Source organism: Leopardus geoffroyi, chromosome A2, assembly GCF_018350155.1.
Source record: "Leopardus geoffroyi isolate Oge1 chromosome A2, O.geoffroyi_Oge1_pat1.0, whole genome shotgun sequence".
In the NCBI taxonomy this organism is placed as follows: domain Eukaryota; kingdom Metazoa; phylum Chordata; class Mammalia; order Carnivora; family Felidae; genus Leopardus; species Leopardus geoffroyi.
The window spans coordinates 4,684,058-4,697,993 of record NC_059331.1 but is presented as its reverse complement, the minus strand read 5'-3'; the positions used below and the strand labels follow the sequence as shown (position 1 = coordinate 4,697,993).

General features: G+C 57.5%; 4 protein-coding genes across 5 annotated transcripts in view; 2 read left to right on the top strand and 2 right to left on the bottom strand.

Annotated features, from left to right (window-relative positions):
* Nucleotides 1-1,639: 1,639 nt before the first annotated feature.
* PSPN (persephin) lies at nucleotides 1,640-2,171 on the top strand. The gene is made up of 2 exons (XM_045491041.1): nucleotides 1,640-1,712; nucleotides 1,762-2,171. Exons 1-2 carry the CDS (start codon nucleotides 1,640-1,642, stop codon nucleotides 2,166-2,168), a joined length of 480 nt encoding a protein of 159 aa, XP_045346997.1. The 3' UTR covers nucleotides 2,169-2,171.
* Nucleotides 2,172-2,436: 265 nt separating this feature from the next.
* ALKBH7 (alkB homolog 7) lies at nucleotides 2,437-4,191 on the bottom strand. Its single transcript, XM_045491728.1, has 4 exons — nucleotides 3,939-4,191; nucleotides 3,107-3,280; nucleotides 2,894-3,018; nucleotides 2,437-2,681 (listed from the first exon to the last, which is right to left on the bottom strand). Exons 1-4 carry the CDS (start codon nucleotides 4,140-4,142, stop codon nucleotides 2,519-2,521), a joined length of 666 nt encoding a protein of 221 aa, XP_045347684.1. The 5' UTR covers nucleotides 4,143-4,191; the 3' UTR covers nucleotides 2,437-2,518.
* Nucleotides 4,192-7,123: 2,932 nt separating this feature from the next.
* LOC123605187 (caseinolytic mitochondrial matrix peptidase proteolytic subunit) lies at nucleotides 7,124-12,375 on the bottom strand. Its single transcript, XM_045491722.1, has 6 exons — nucleotides 12,144-12,375; nucleotides 11,991-12,062; nucleotides 11,353-11,449; nucleotides 10,359-10,546; nucleotides 9,464-9,569; nucleotides 7,124-7,498 (listed from the first exon to the last, which is right to left on the bottom strand). Exons 1-6 carry the CDS (start codon nucleotides 12,327-12,329, stop codon nucleotides 7,326-7,328), a joined length of 822 nt encoding a protein of 273 aa, XP_045347678.1. The 5' UTR covers nucleotides 12,330-12,375; the 3' UTR covers nucleotides 7,124-7,325.
* Nucleotides 12,376-12,488: 113 nt separating this feature from the next.
* The window catches only part of ACER1 (alkaline ceramidase 1), a 45,609-nt gene continuing 44,161 nt past the window's right edge, over nucleotides 12,489-13,936 (top strand). For both annotated transcript variants that reach the window (XM_045491726.1, XM_045491725.1), the window contains exon 1: nucleotides 12,489-12,879. The gene's annotated coding sequence lies outside the window, so the exon portion shown is untranslated. The remainder of the gene's footprint in view (nucleotides 12,880-13,936) is intronic.

Sequence of the window (13,936 nt, the reverse complement as noted above, 5' to 3'; positions counted from 1 at the left end):
GAGCAGGGATGCCGGAGACGGCAGGCTAATTCCCAGGAATGTCTCAGGTCTGTCTAACGCCCCTCCCCATCCTTCCGCCAGGCCTTTTGGGGCAGAAAGAAAGCAGCGTTGACCCCTGGCCCTCCACGCTCTTACCCCTGCCCTCCCTGCCACAGGACTGCAGCCGAAGGCCTCTCCCCACCAGGCCAGCCCACACGCCCTAGTGGTTAGGAGCCAGGGCCTGGTGTTCAGCAGGGTCTGGCTCCAAATCCTGGCCGTGTCGGATTCTGGGCGACTTTGGAGAAGTGACTCTTTTTGTCCGAAGGTGGTCTCAACGACACTGCGGTAGCCAGTACCCACCACTGCCGAGCGAGGGAAGCAGTGCAAAGCAGGTGGGAGTTTGGGTCGGTCCAGCCCTCGCTAATACCAAGAGCCAGCGGCCACTCCTGAGTTTGTGTCTGTGCCCGCCTGACACAGGCTTCCTGGGGCTCGGGGATGTGACTTGCAATTTCAGCAGCAAATGCTCAACAGCCTCTGGTTTACACCCCTCCCCACAGCCTGGGCACCCCTGCGTCGCACGCCACCCCCCCCCCCCCCCCCCCCCCCCCGCAGCCACGTGTGCCCACAGTTTCTGGGTTTTGCCGGTCTGGGCTGCAGGGTCTTATCCGAGTTTGTACCTGGTCTTACCTGTGTGTGATCCAGCACCTCTTTAAACCTCCCTAAGTTATTTGGGCTTCTTTGCCTGGAAAACTCTCGCAAGCTTCTGTCAGGCAGCGTATCACATGCTTAAATGCGCCATCTCTCTGTCCTCAGAACCTCATGTGGGAAAGACTGATTAGCTCCCTCTCATAGGTAAGGGATGGTCTCATTTCCTTGATATTACAGGGGCCAGGCATGGAAGCCACTGGAAACTGCTGCTGTGCCTCTCGGACCCAGCGGGCTTAAGCTCCCCTCCCGCCCCGATGCCAGGACAGGGCTGAGGTTCCAGGTCCCAGGGGCCTCAGGTGGGCCTTCTAGAGACAGGAGTTCCTGCAGGGTGAGCTTCCGACCCTTGTGTCCCAGTTCTTGGCTGTCTCCAGGCCTCTCCCTTTTCCTGTTTTGGTGCTGGCTCAGCCAGGCCCGGAGACAGGGGCATGATGTCTTAATCCTCCAGGTGGCAGCCATGATGGATTCTCCACTGGCTTGGCCACCTGCTGACCCCTCTCTTCCCACACACCTATCTGCCCCACCCGGCGCCCGACGTGGGGACCCCTGAGCCCTGGCACCCTGCCTGAGTGCGGAGGGGCCACCCTGGCGGGCCCACGATGCCCCCCAACTCTTTCCAGAAAGCAGGTGGGGTGGGGGACCGGGCTGCCCGCCCTGGGCTCGGCTCTGGCTGCCACAACAGTCGTAAATCAGGGGAAGAGGGGGTGTCGGAAACGGGTCTGCGGAATGTCTGGATGGGGCAGGGAGGGGGTGAGTGCTTAACTCTTAGAAGCACAGGGTGTGGGGCCAAGGGACTGGCTTGCCTGGCCCTGAGGATGCGGAAGAGCAGCCGGTACGGGACGCGGGGTCTTCCTGCTACTACAGCAGCGGCGACGAAGAGGTTATTTCCCCAGCCCAGGCTGGGGAATAAATTGAGGGTGCGAGGCGTCCCCACCCTCGGGATCTGCCCGTCACAATGGCCACAGGAAGAGTCCTACTCTGCTCTCTGCTGCTCCTGTCGCTGCAGCCGGGCCTCGGCAGGGGCCCTGGTGCTCGGGGGGCTCCGGTGGTGGAGGAAGAGCCACGAGGGACCCTGAGGCCGCAGCTGGGTAAGAACCCCCCCCGGACCCCGCACGACTCCCCCACTCCTTCCTGCTCAGACCCTGCTCGCTGTCAGCTGCCCCTTGTCCCCTGCAGGTGCCCGCCTGCGCAGAGCCCTGGCCAGCCCGTGCCAGCTGTGGAGCCTGCCCCTACCTGTGGCCGAGCTGGGTCTGGGCTACGCTTCCGAGGAGACGGTCATCTTCCGCTACTGTGCAGGCAGCTGCCCCCGCGGTGCCCGCACCCAGCACGGCCTGACGCTGGCCCGGCTGCGGGGCCAGGGCAGAGCCCACGGCGGGCCCTGCTGCCAGCCCACCCGCTACACCGACGTGGCCTTTCTCGATGACCGCCACCGCTGGCAGCGGCTGCCCCAGCTCTCGGCGGCTGCCTGCAGCTGCGGCGGCTAAGGACGCCAGGCCTGGGGCCCTGCAGCCGCTTGAGGAGCCCTGCTGACCTATTTATCGGAGACTTGGATGCCGATGAGATCAGAGGGGCGGTGGGCTGGGGGCCGCCTGCGAGGAGCATAATAAAGGAAACTGCTGCTGCATGACTGTGTTCAGCCAGGGTGTGCCCTGACCCTGCCACCGAGCTCCCTGTGCGTGGACAGGGAGGGTCCTGGGCTTCCCCTGCACCTCTCGGCGCCTGCAAGCAGCCAGCTCAAGGAAGGCCAGTCTGTCCATTTTCCAACTTTATTCACAAACGTGGTGTGTGTCTGGTGGGGGGGGGGGGGGGAGAACCTGAGGGAAGGGCCTGGCGTTCAGCAGGCTGGGGGGTGCTGCCCAGGCTCACCTGGTCCCATCCCCTCAGGGAGGGAGCGGCAGATCACAGAGATGCGTCGGCCCCGGGGAACCCGACGCCCCCCAAAAAAGGACTCTTCATCCCGAAGAATCTCATGGGAGAAGTCATAACGGGCCGAGCCCCTGCAAGAGAAAACAGGCTCGGGCTGGGTGGGGTGAGGGCGGCCCCTGCGCAGGGCAGGCTGCCTGGTGGGCGGGGCGCGCGGGAGGGGGGCGGGGGGAGGAGACGATCGCGTCTGCGGGGAGGGCTCAATAAGAGAAGGTGCGCAACGTGTGAGGTGGGTGAGCATCTGGTGAGTTATGGGTGGGGAGGGGGCTCCTCGGCTGAGCAGTACCTAAGGACGTAGAGGGAGCCTGGCTCCAGCAAGAGTTCCAGCCACTCCCCCGGCTCCTGGGTGTGCACCAGCCGCATGACGCTGGGAGACAGTAGGGATAGGCCAGCGATGGTGGCTCCACAGAACTGGAAGAGAGGGCACGGTGGCCAGTCAGTCCGTGGCCTGGCCGGCCCACCCCCAGCTGGGGGCTCCAAGGCTCTGGCCGCCGCCCACCTTGATGCTGTCCACATGTGGCTTGATGTAGCCCCGAGGTTCCAGGTCCAGCACATGCACCGAGGACAGCAGGGTCTGGCCAGGGCTAAAGGCGGCCGCTTGCACACGCTGCAGGATGGCCCGGCTTGCCTCTGACCAACGTGACTTTTCTGTCTCTCGGAAGCCGTGGATGGCCTGCACGGAGAATTTGGGTCAGGCCAGGAAGCTCTCAGAGGGAACAGGGAAACTGAGGCACGGTGGTGGGGGGCAGAGTGCAGAGCAAAGGACTGGTTTTCCCAACATGACCCTTGACCCCGCCTTCAACTCACCACCTTGGTCCTATCTACCCTATAATCCTGGGTCTCAAACCCCAACCCCAACCCTTACCCCATCTAGGTCTAGTCCTACTCCTTTGTATCCGCCCTTGAGCTCCAATTCAGTCCCAGATCCAGTCCCCAACGCTGGCCCCCCCCCCCCCCCCCCCCCCGCAATACTCAATTTTGTCTCCGCCCACAACTTGATCCCACTCCAGTCCTCTGTCTCCGCACCCAACTGGTGACCCTCCCTCATCTCGCTCCACACCTGTTTCCGCCCCTAACCTTGGTCCTGTCCCCCCAAACACCCCACAGTTCCAAGTCTGCCCTCCAGTTACGGCCCTGCCCTCATCTCCAAAGTGCTTTCCCGGCCAGCAAAACACCTCGGCATCAAACTCCGCCCCATGCCGCCAGCCCGGTTCCCAGCCGTAGCCCCCGGCGACCCAGCGCTCCACCCCAGTCTTCACCTCTCACGTCACTGGCCCCGCCTCCGCCGTAGCCCCGCCCCGAGGCCCGCCCCCCGGGGCCGCCGGCCTCACCGCGTCCCAGTGATCGTATTCGTAGCGGCGGCGGCGCAGCTCGGGCTCCAGCTCGCGGCTCAGCGTCTCCTCCTCGGCCGTGCTCAAGAAGCCGGGCCGCACCAGGGCCGCGTCCCGAAGGCGGCTTAGTACGGCTGGGCCCGAGCCCCGCACCCAGCTGGAACGGGGAAGGGTCCCCAGCGCCAGGCGGCCACTTGCGGCCATAGCCCCCAGAGCCGGGTCTTGGCAGCTGTCGGAGTCAGGGCAACGCCCCCGCTCCGGAGCCATTGGCTGTGGCTTCACCGAGCCCCTTCAGTGATTGGCCTTCCTCGGAGTCCCGCCTTGCTCTCCGCTGCTCAGCTCGCGTCTCAAGCTATTGGCTCCCCATAGGACCCGCCTCCTTTCGCGCGCTATTGGGCGTCGTCCACGGTGGAGGCCGGGGGTCGGGACTCGGCGACGAGTTGTGGCCTCGGACTCGAGGTCAGGAGTTGCAGGAGGATTTAGGCCAACGCCCAGGTTGTGGAGTTGACCAGGACTAGAGATTAAGGGGACAGCACAGTCAGGTTGAGATGAAGGGGTCAAAGGCACAGAGGTCAGGGCCAGAGGTCAAAGGCAAAGGGGGTGGGGCCAACTTAGAGGTTGGGGTGAAAGGTTAAAACCAAGCATCACCCTTTTCCCCTCGGGACTGGGTTATTCCCGCCCCTGTACAAACAGACTGGCTCCCACCCGCCAGCGTGGCTCCCTATTTGTTGATCATCTGACTCTCGATGTCAGCTCAGGTCATGATCCTAGAGTGGTGGGATGGTGTCTCTTTATACCTCAAGTCACCAGAAATATCAAGGACAGATGTCACAACCCGTCCTAATCCAATCATCAAAATTCAGAGGAAAGTCCACAGGACAAAGGACCTTGTTTCTCCAACAAGGGAATTTCAAAGGAAGACAAGAAAATGAGGGAGAGATTGAGACAGAGATTAAGGGCAAAACCCACAGTTAAAGAGACTTTGAGATATCTCCACCAGTTGCAAGGTATGTGCCTTATTCGGAAGTTGATTTGAACAAATTAATAAAAATAGAGACAACTGGGGAAATTTGGACACTGGTTGACTATTTGACCGTAGTAAGTACTGTTATTTTTTTAGGTTTCAAATGGCATTGTGGTTGTCTTTTAAAAGATTTATCCTTTTGGGGCGCCTGGGTGGCGCAGTCGGTTAAGCGTCCGACTTCAGCCAGGTCACGATCTCGCGGTCTGTGAGTTCGAGCCCCGCGTCAGGCTCTGGGCTGATGGCTCAGAGCCTGGAGCCTGTTTCCAATTCTGTGTCTCCCTCTCTCTCTGCCCCTCCCCCGTTCATGCTCTGTCTCTCTCTGTCCCAAAAATAAAAAAAAATAAAAAATAAAAAAAATAAAAGATTTATCCTTTTAGAAATACCTGTGGAAATATTGACTCCCTGACCCCTCCAGTGACAGCCCCATGTTCTCTGCTCTCCTTATACAACAAAGTTCCTTGAAGAACTTGTCCAGCTCCCCTGTCTTCCTGCCCCTGCTGTCTGGATGCACTCCAATCTGGCTTTGGCCCCCACAGCACGGGAAATGCTCCTACTTGAGGCACAGTGACTTCCACTGTGCCAAATCCAGCAGCCAGTTCTTAGCCTGACTGCTTATTTATAGAGATACGTTCTTATTTCATTTTACATTTTTATCCCCAGCTCTGACCGCAGATTCATCATCTCCTGGGATGTCTAAGGCACATCAACACCAGTAACGGCCAAACTCAACTTCTGATTCCCGGTCCCCCAACCAGTTCATGTGTTCAAGCCAGGAGTCCGACTCTGCACTGACAGCTCGGAGCTTGGAGCCCAGAACCTGCTTCACATTCTGTGTCTCACTGTCTCTCTGCCCCTCCCCTGTTCGCGCTCTGCCTCTCAAAAATAAACACACACTAGGGGCGCCTGAGTGGCCCAAAAAAACCCAAAGCCCTGGCTGGAATTTGACCCCCTCTGACCACCTAGCTGGGGCTGCCAGCCTTCTTCTGATTATTCTGATTAGTCCACTTCTTTTTTTTTTTTTTTTTATTTTTTTTTTCAACGTTTATTTATTTATTTATTTATTTATTTATTTATTTATTTTTTTTAATTTTTTTTTTTCAACGTTTATTTATTTTTGGGACAGAGAGAGACAGAGCATGAACGGGGGAGGGGCAGAGAGAGAGGGAGACACAGAATCGGAAACAGGCTCCAGGCTCCGAGCCATCAGCCCAGAGCCTGACGCGGGGCTCGAACTCACGGACCGCGAGATCGTGACCTGGCTGAAGTTGGACGCTTAACCGACTGCGCCACCCAGGTGCCCCTCAACGTTTATTTATTTTTGGGACAGAGAGAGACAGAGCATGAACGGGGGAGGGGCAGAGAAGAGAGGGAGACACAGAATCGGAAACAGGCTCCAGGCTCTGAGCCATCAGCCCAGAGCCCGACGTGGGGCTCGAACTCACAGACCGCGAGATCGTGACCTGGCTGAAGTCGGACGCTTAACCGACTGCGCCACCCAGGCACCCCTGATTAGTCCACTTCTAATGGGTCTCCAGGCTTCCATGCTGGCTGCACTTTGCCCACCACTCCGTGGGAGTGCGCAGTAGTCCTGCTTTTGTTCTTCTCAGAACCCTCCCGGGCTCATCTCCCTCCTTGCTCAGATCTACCAGGCATTAAGATCTGTCCTCCTTCCTTTCTGCTCTCAAATCTCCACTGTCCCCCTGCCACTCCACTTCAGCCACCTGAGCCTCCTTCTGGCCCCTCCCACAATGGTAGCCACAGTCCTGCCACAGGGCCTTTGCACTTGCTATGCCCACTGCCTAGACTGCTCTGTTCCTCCCTCACCTCAGATGTCTTTGTTCAAGCCTCACCTCAGCAAGGCCTTCACTGGCCACCCCATCTAAAACTGTCACGCACTCACACTGCATGTCTCTTTCCCTGCTTTTTAAAAAACTGGCTACTCCTACAAGAATAAGTTCTTTGAGGACAGGGATTGTTGTTTTCTTCACAATACGCCGTGGTCTCTAGAACGGTGCCTGAAATGTCGTATTTGCTCAGTAGAGTTTGCTGAAGTTAGGGAACTGAAGGTCAGAGTCTCAGGGTCAGGGCGAAAGCAGAAGAGGCCTTGTGAAGGTCACATGGGTGCATGCCACGGTGGAGCGGGGAGGGAAGGCGACACAGATGGGGATCAAAGACTACAAAGATTTAATTGAAAACCATAGTGTCTCATTCAAGATATCTGCCCTTAGCGGCACCCCCAAATCTGAGTTCCTCCTGGGGCCCTTCCAGCTCAGCAGCGAGGGGTGGGCAGGGCTTCAGCTGCAGCGTCTGACCGGCGCCTGGCACCCCCCCCCAGCTTTCCTCTGGAGGGCGAGGGCCAGGTCTCAGACGCTTGCTGGGGCAGGTTCTGCTGTGGCTGCGGCCGCCACAGGCTCCTTTTGCACGAGCTCAGGCTCATCCTCACCGTCCTGGGGAGGGTGGACCAGAACCTTGTCTAAGATTCCAAACTCCTGGGCCTCCATGGGGCTCATGTAACGGTCCCGCTCCATGGCCGACTCTGCAGGGGAAGCAAGAAGCAGGACGTGTGCGGTTAAGGGCAGACACCTGGGGCCAGGTTTGGGTCCCCGTCCTGCGGCTGCTTTGCTGCGTGGCCTCGGCCTCCCCCTCTCGGTGCCTCGGTTTCCCCGTCGGTAAAATACCCGTTTCCATTCTGCCTTTTTTTTCACTTGTTACTGATGTAGAATGTACACCCAGCAAAGGGCATAGATGGTAAGTGGACAGTGTGAATTTCAGCCTGAACTTGCCCACAAGGCCAGCACCCAGATCGAGAAAGGGGATGTCACCAGACCCCCCCCTGACCACCGCAGCCCTGCTGGAGCCACTGACTCCTCTGGCCCAAGAGGAACCACTAGCCTCACGCTGGGCTCACAGCATAGATAAGTCTGCTTCTTTTTTGTTTGTAAATGCGTGGAATCAGAGAGTATCTACTCCCTTTCGCCACTCAGCAACAGGATTTCGAGGTTCAGCCAGGCTGCCGTGTGTCGCTGTGGACGGGTCTCTCTCGTTGCCATATGGCGATTCCACAGCGTAAACAAAGCCCTGACGCACTCGTCCTGCTGGCCACGTGGGTGTTTTCCAGGGTGGGCTCGCATACACAGGACCGCTGAAGCACTCCCTTCTCTTGGTTACATGCTGAGCAGGGGGGAACCATGGCATTTTGGGCATTTTTAGCCCGAGCTGGTAGTGCCAGATGGCTTTCTACCGCATCTGTATCGTTTTCACTGCCACCCGCAGCGGGTAAGCGTCCTGGTTGCTCCACAGGCATTTGGTGCTGTGTTTTGTATTTTAGCGGTTCTAGTGGATTGAAATGCTGTCTCGCTGTGGCCTTAATTTGCCTTTCTCTAAAAGCTGGTCATGTCAGTTTTTTAAAAAAAATATATTGGGGCGCCTGGGTGGCTCAGTCGGTTGAGCGTCCGACTTCGGCTCAGAGTCTGTGAGCTCGAGCCCCGCGTCGGGCTCTGTGCTGACGGCTCGGAGCCTGGAGCCTGCTTGGGATTCTGTGTCTCCCTCTCTCTCTGCCCCACCCCATTCGCATTCTGTCTCTGTCTCTCTCAAAAATAAATAAACATTAAAAAAAAAATTAAAAAAAAAATATATATATGGGCTGGGGCGCCTGGGTGGCTCAGTCGGTTGAGCATCCGACTTCAGCTCAGGTCGTGATCTCACGGTTCGTGAGTTCGAGCCCTGCATTGGGCTTTGTGTCGGAGCCTGCTTTGGATTCCCTGTCCCCCTCTCTCTGCCTCTCCCTTGCTTATGGTTGCTCTCTCTCTCAAAAATGAATAAACATTAAAAAATATATATATATACACACACACACACATAATATATATATATAACATGTAAAAATATATACGTATATATACACACATACACACACTGGCTTATTTATTTATCTTATTTATTTATTTCTGAAGGAGGCTCCATGCCCAACGTGGGGCTTGAACTCCCAACCCTGAGATCAAGAGTGGCATGCTCTACCGACTGGGCCATGCAGGCACCCCTAATGATGTTCTTTTTAAATATCATCACTAAAGATGACGGGCATCTTTTCTTGTATTTCTTGGCCATTTGGAATATTCTTTATTGAGGACCCTGTTCAAACCTTCGACCCACTTCAGTGAAGTTTTTGCCAGGGTTCTGCAAGGAGGTCTTTTTAAAGTGCTTCGAACAGGGGTTCTCGGGTGATGGTGATTTTGACCCCTGGGGGACACCGGGTGATGTGTGGAGGCAGTTTTGGTTGTCACCCATGGAAGGTGCTACTGGCATCCAGTGGGCAGTGGCCAGGGACGCTGCTCTATGTCCTCAATGGCCAGGACGGCCCCCACAACAGAAGATGACCCAGCCCTGAGTGTCAGCAGGGCCAGGGTCGAGAGGCCCTGGCTTAGCACAAGGCCTGCCGCATATGTTCGCGTTGGCTAAAATAAGGAGCCGCTGGCAGTCTGCCTGGGGCGGGGACACTCACCAATCACCTGCAGGCTCTGTTTGGTGTGCTTGGCATAGATACTGTAGAGCTGCTTCTTGAGTTTCATGATCTCCTCCGCCTGGATGGCGATGTCTGTGGCTTGGCCCTGGCGGGGGGGGGGGGGGGGGGGGGGGGCGTCCCAAGGGGGTTGAGAGGGAGAAGGTTAGAATGAGCATCAGCCCCGCACAGGGAGGCTGGAGAGGGTGTTCAGACAGGTGGGACAGGGCTTCTCGAGTCCTTCCACATCCTGCTGCGTCTTCAACCGCCATGGGGAAGGCTTCCGGTGTGAATTACACTGTCTTCCGTTCTGCGTGTGGAGCCTCGCCCTTCCCAGGGCAAGGGGATTCCTGGAGACAGCGGCCAGCTGGCCCACGAGTTTCACGTGCAAACCGGCTGATCCAGAGGGCACACCCCCACCACCTCCTCCGTGGGGCTCTCACGTTCAGGGCCACTATCCCGTGCCCCATCACCCCTGGGCCCAGTGCCAGAGAACTAGGCCGGCCCCCACACCCCAGAGTCCCCTGACATTATTCAAACTAGCCAGTCCTGAGCCTGCTGGCCCTGCCTCACAGTTCCTTCCTGCGGAAACCACAGTAAGGTCCTTGTCCGCTGCCCCTCCCCACTCCTGCCCGGCCTCCTGACAGACCCCGGTGCTTCCCGTGTGGCCCTGCATGGCCCGGCATGCCCCCACCCCCTCCTGCCCCCTGGGAACCGTGCATTACAAACTGTCTTTCCAATAATGGTCCTCTCCTGATCTGCCGGCCTCGCCAAACGTGAATCAAAATAAAACCTACGGTTCAAAACACTGACACTCCCACACAGCGTCCACCCAGTAGCTCCTTCTGTCCAGACACCACCCCCCATCCCGCAGCAGCCTGCAGGGCCTGGCACTCACCCGGGCGCCCCCAGACGGCTGGTGGATCATGATGCGGGAGTTGGGAAGCGAGTGGCGCATGCCCGGGGTGCCGGCGGCCAGAAGCAGGGAGCCCATGCTGGCGGCCTGGCCCACGCACCATGTGCAGATGGGGTTCAGGATGTACTGCATCGTGTCGTAGATGGCCAGGCCCGAGGTCACCATGCCACCTGGTGGGGGTGGGGGGGGGTGTGGTAACGAGGGGCTGTGCCGGCTCCTGGCCCGCGTGCTTTCTCGGCTGCGCCCCTGGTCTTGGGGAGAGCTTGTGCAGAGGCAGCCCTTTAAAGCAGGCGTGGCAAACGCAAATACTTCCAAGGGCAGAGAGGTGAGGAAACAGGTGACGCGAATTAAGCGACTGGTCCAGTTACCACCTGTGCACGTGGGCCCAGGGGGACCAGACCTGTCAAGCTTTCACGAGAAGCTGGAAATCGGGGAGCGTGCCGTGGCCGAGAGGGAAGCTCTGGAGCCGGCCTGCCCTGGCAGTTTCATCTGTGTGACCTTGGCGAGTTACCCAGCCTCTCAGAGCCACAGGGTCTCCTGGCAGATTGGGGATAACTAAACAGTCCCTACCGCGTGAGGCCGCCACGAGGACAAGATGAACTAAATGCCTATAAAGTACTTGGGTGTGGGGCCCAGTAAGCGTCCAATCAAGATGCGCTATTGTCTTTGGGGAGGGAGTGGTGCTGGTGGCGGCAGCGACCGATTGGAAAACGCTGACCGCCGACCGGGTCAGGTTAGTAAAGTGTTAGGTGTGGGATCAAAGAGGCAGGTTCAGCTGCCGGCTTGTGAACCCAGACATAAAAGCAAGGAACAGGCAACTTTTGGAGGTTTGGAGACAGTGTTGGGATTCTGAAGGAGGCCCAGCACCCTTTCTTCCTCTGCAGGGACAGCGTTCCTGATCAGGGGGTCTCTATGCCCTGAGTCACCTCAAGTGTCCCCAGAAGCACCCCTGCCACCCAGGGAAGGCTCCGCTCACCAGGGCTGTTGATGTACATGTGGATGGGCTTCTTGTTGCTCTCGGACTGCAGGAACAGCAGCTGTGCGATAACCAGGCTGGCCACGCTGTCGTCGATCTGCAAGCAAGCAGGCAGGGTGGGGTGGCCCACATCGGGGGTAAGGAGAGGGCTAATGGAAGCAATTATGGGGTGGCTGGGGACGAGCCAGGGGAACCAAGATGGATGTCAGAGCCCAAGAGAGACGGTGGGGGAGAATTCAGGACCAAGGAGGGGAGGTGGTGAAGGGTGGTAGGGACCCACGGGGGTTGGGGCCCAGGAAGCCGGGAGTCATGGGCTTAGGGCAAGGAAGGGAAGGGGTCACATGGGTTGGGGAGAAGGATTAGAGCCAGGAATGAGGGAGGAGGATCACTAGTGAGGGAGGGAGTCAGAGTTCAAGAAGGGAAAAGCTGAGGGTTTGAGGAAGGGGTGAGATGGGGGATTAGGGGCCAGAACAAGGGGCTGGAGGCCCATGGGCCCAGGAAGTGGGGCGTCAGACTGGTGCCAGTGCAGAACCCAGGTAGGAAAGTAAAAGGAGGGGTCAGGAGGTCAAGGGGGTTCGAGGAGGAGGGGAGCGTGGGGTCTGGGCAAGCGCAGAGGAGGGTCCCGGCGGGGAACTCACCGGACCCATGACACACACGATGCGCTCCCGCAGCAGACGTGAGTAGATGTCATAGGCGCGCTCGCCTCGACCCTGGGGGAGAGAGACAGAAAGAACCTCCAGCCCCGTGACCCCCGACGCCCTCCCCAGGCCAAGTTCCCGCGGCTGCTGTACCGTCTGCTCCACCACGATGGGAATGAGCGGGAGAGCCCGGGCCGCCGTCGCGTGCAGGCTCCGCTGCAGGCCCAGGCCGGTCTTGGGCGTCCGATGCGGGGGGAAGCGGGCGGCGAGGCGAGGCCCCAGCGCGGGGCAACCACCTGCCGCCACCCGGGCCCCCCCAACCAGTATTCCCGGCCACATCCCGCTGCAGTCCCTCTCGGCTTCCGTCCGATGGCGGAACTACAACTCCCGGCGTGCTTTGCGCCTAGAGCGCATGCTCACTAGGTCGCCCACATCCTGGGAGGTGGGGCGGAGCACGAAGGGGGCGGAGCCCGAGAACGTTTGAAGCGAGCAGTTCTGGTCACCTTACGTGATGAATTTGTCGTTCCTTATTTAATTTTTTTTTTTTTCCATATTCAAGTTATGTTTTTTCCTGTCGTTCTTTTAATTTAAAAATCAGCTCCTGGGGTGCCTGGCTGCTCAATCGGTGGAGCGTCCCAGCTGATATCGGGGTCGTGAGTTAAGGCCCCACATTGGACGTAAAGCTTACTTAAAAAAAAAATAATATTATAAATAAAAATCAGCGCCATTGTGCCCACTGAGCCCTGGCCTAGCCGAGTTTCCAGTTCGGTGGAGCTGACTCCTTACTGAGACCTTTTCTTTCATCTATGGACTCAGGCTGTTGGGAGCCCAAGGAAGGGTGTTGCAGACTCTGCCTGGGAGATGCCTGTGGAAAGGTTTCCTAGGAGAAGTGAGTATTGGAGCTGCGTTTTGAAGGGTGGATAGGAGTTTGTTAGGTGGGAAAAGACATTTCTGGTAGAGGGAGGAGAACGGGCAGAGAGATGGAAGTAGGAAGGTTCCCGGTAACGTTTGGGACCTCTCTTTACCTGCCAATCGTCTCAAGGCGAATTCTTTTTCATCTTTCGGCTCAAATGCCACCTTCTTAGAATTGTCCCCAGAGTCTAGAACTGTGCCTGGTACACAGTAGGTGCTTATTAACTACACTTTGCAGCAAGAGGTGACAAGGGAGGAAGGTTAAGAGCTGAGGGCTGTAGAGGCAGCTGCCCCACCCGCCAAACTGGCTCAACCCCTGACGTGCTGTGTGATTAGGTCATTGCTTAACACCTTTGAGCCTGAAGTTTCTCATCTGGAAAATGGCAGTGATCGAACCAATCTCAGGGAAGGATTTAAAGATACCTGCTGCTGTCGGGCTCTCTGCTGCTGGTGCGGAGCCTGCTTTGGATCCTCTGTCCCCGTGTCTCTGCCCCTCTGTATCAAAAATAAATAAACATTAAAAAAAGGGATACCTTCTGCTGATGCAGCATATTGAAGGCACCTGACTTCAGATCTTGGCTCTATTACTTACTAGCTGTGTCCCTGAGCCTCAGTTTTCCATCTGCAAATAGGGATAATGATAATAACGAACATCCTAAGGCTGTTGTAAGGTCCTCAGAATGGGCACTCACTATCTTTTAAAAATATTTTTTAACATTTATTCATTTTTGAGAGACAGAGCATGAGCAGGGGAGAGAGAGAGGGAGACAAGAATCCGAAGCAGGCTCCAGGCTCTGAGCTGTCAGCACAGAGCTCGATGCGGGGCTCGAACCCATGAACCACGCGATCATGACCTGTACCAAAGTCAGACTCTTAACCGACTGAGCCACCCAGGTGCCCCTGTATTCACTATTGATGGGTATTATTGATGTGTTAGCCAGGAACCATGGGGTTGCAAGAAGTCCTCCCTTAGGAGGGGCCTTTTGAGGTGGGTTTTGACAGATAGATAGGAGTTCACCAGGCAGACAGTGCCT

Excerpts from the sequence above, each read along its gene's own strand:
- PSPN (XM_045491041.1), top strand. The coding sequence starts at position 1,640 with ATGGCCACAGGAAGAGTCCTACTCTGCTCTCTGCTGCTCCTGTCGCTG. Across the intron at positions 1,713-1,761 it reads GGGCCTCGGCAGGGGCCCTG|GCCGCAGCTGGGTAAGAACC; the intron begins GTGCTCGGGGGG and ends AGGGACCCTGAG.
- ALKBH7 (XM_045491728.1), bottom strand. The coding sequence starts at position 4,142 with ATGGCCGCAAGTGGCCGCCTGGCGCTGGGGACCCTTCCCCGTTCCAGC. Across the intron at positions 3,019-3,106 it reads CACATGTGGACAGCATCAAG|TTCTGTGGAGCCACCATCGC; the intron begins GTGGGCGGCGGC and ends CCTCTCTTCCAG. Across the intron at positions 2,682-2,893 it reads GGCTCCCTCTACGTCCTTAG|GGGCTCGGCCCGTTATGACT; the intron begins GTACTGCTCAGC and ends TTTCTCTTGCAG.
- LOC123605187 (XM_045491722.1), bottom strand. The coding sequence starts at position 12,329 with ATGTGGCCGGGAATACTGGTTGGGGGGGCCCGGGTGGCGGCAGGTGGT. Across the intron at positions 12,063-12,143 it reads CCATCGTGGTGGAGCAGACG|GGTCGAGGCGAGCGCGCCTA; the intron begins GTACAGCAGCCG and ends TCTCTCCCCCAG. Across the intron at positions 9,570-10,358 it reads AGCCGTCTGGGGGCGCCCGG|GGCCAAGCCACAGACATCGC; the intron begins GTGAGTGCCAGG and ends CCCCCCCGCCAG.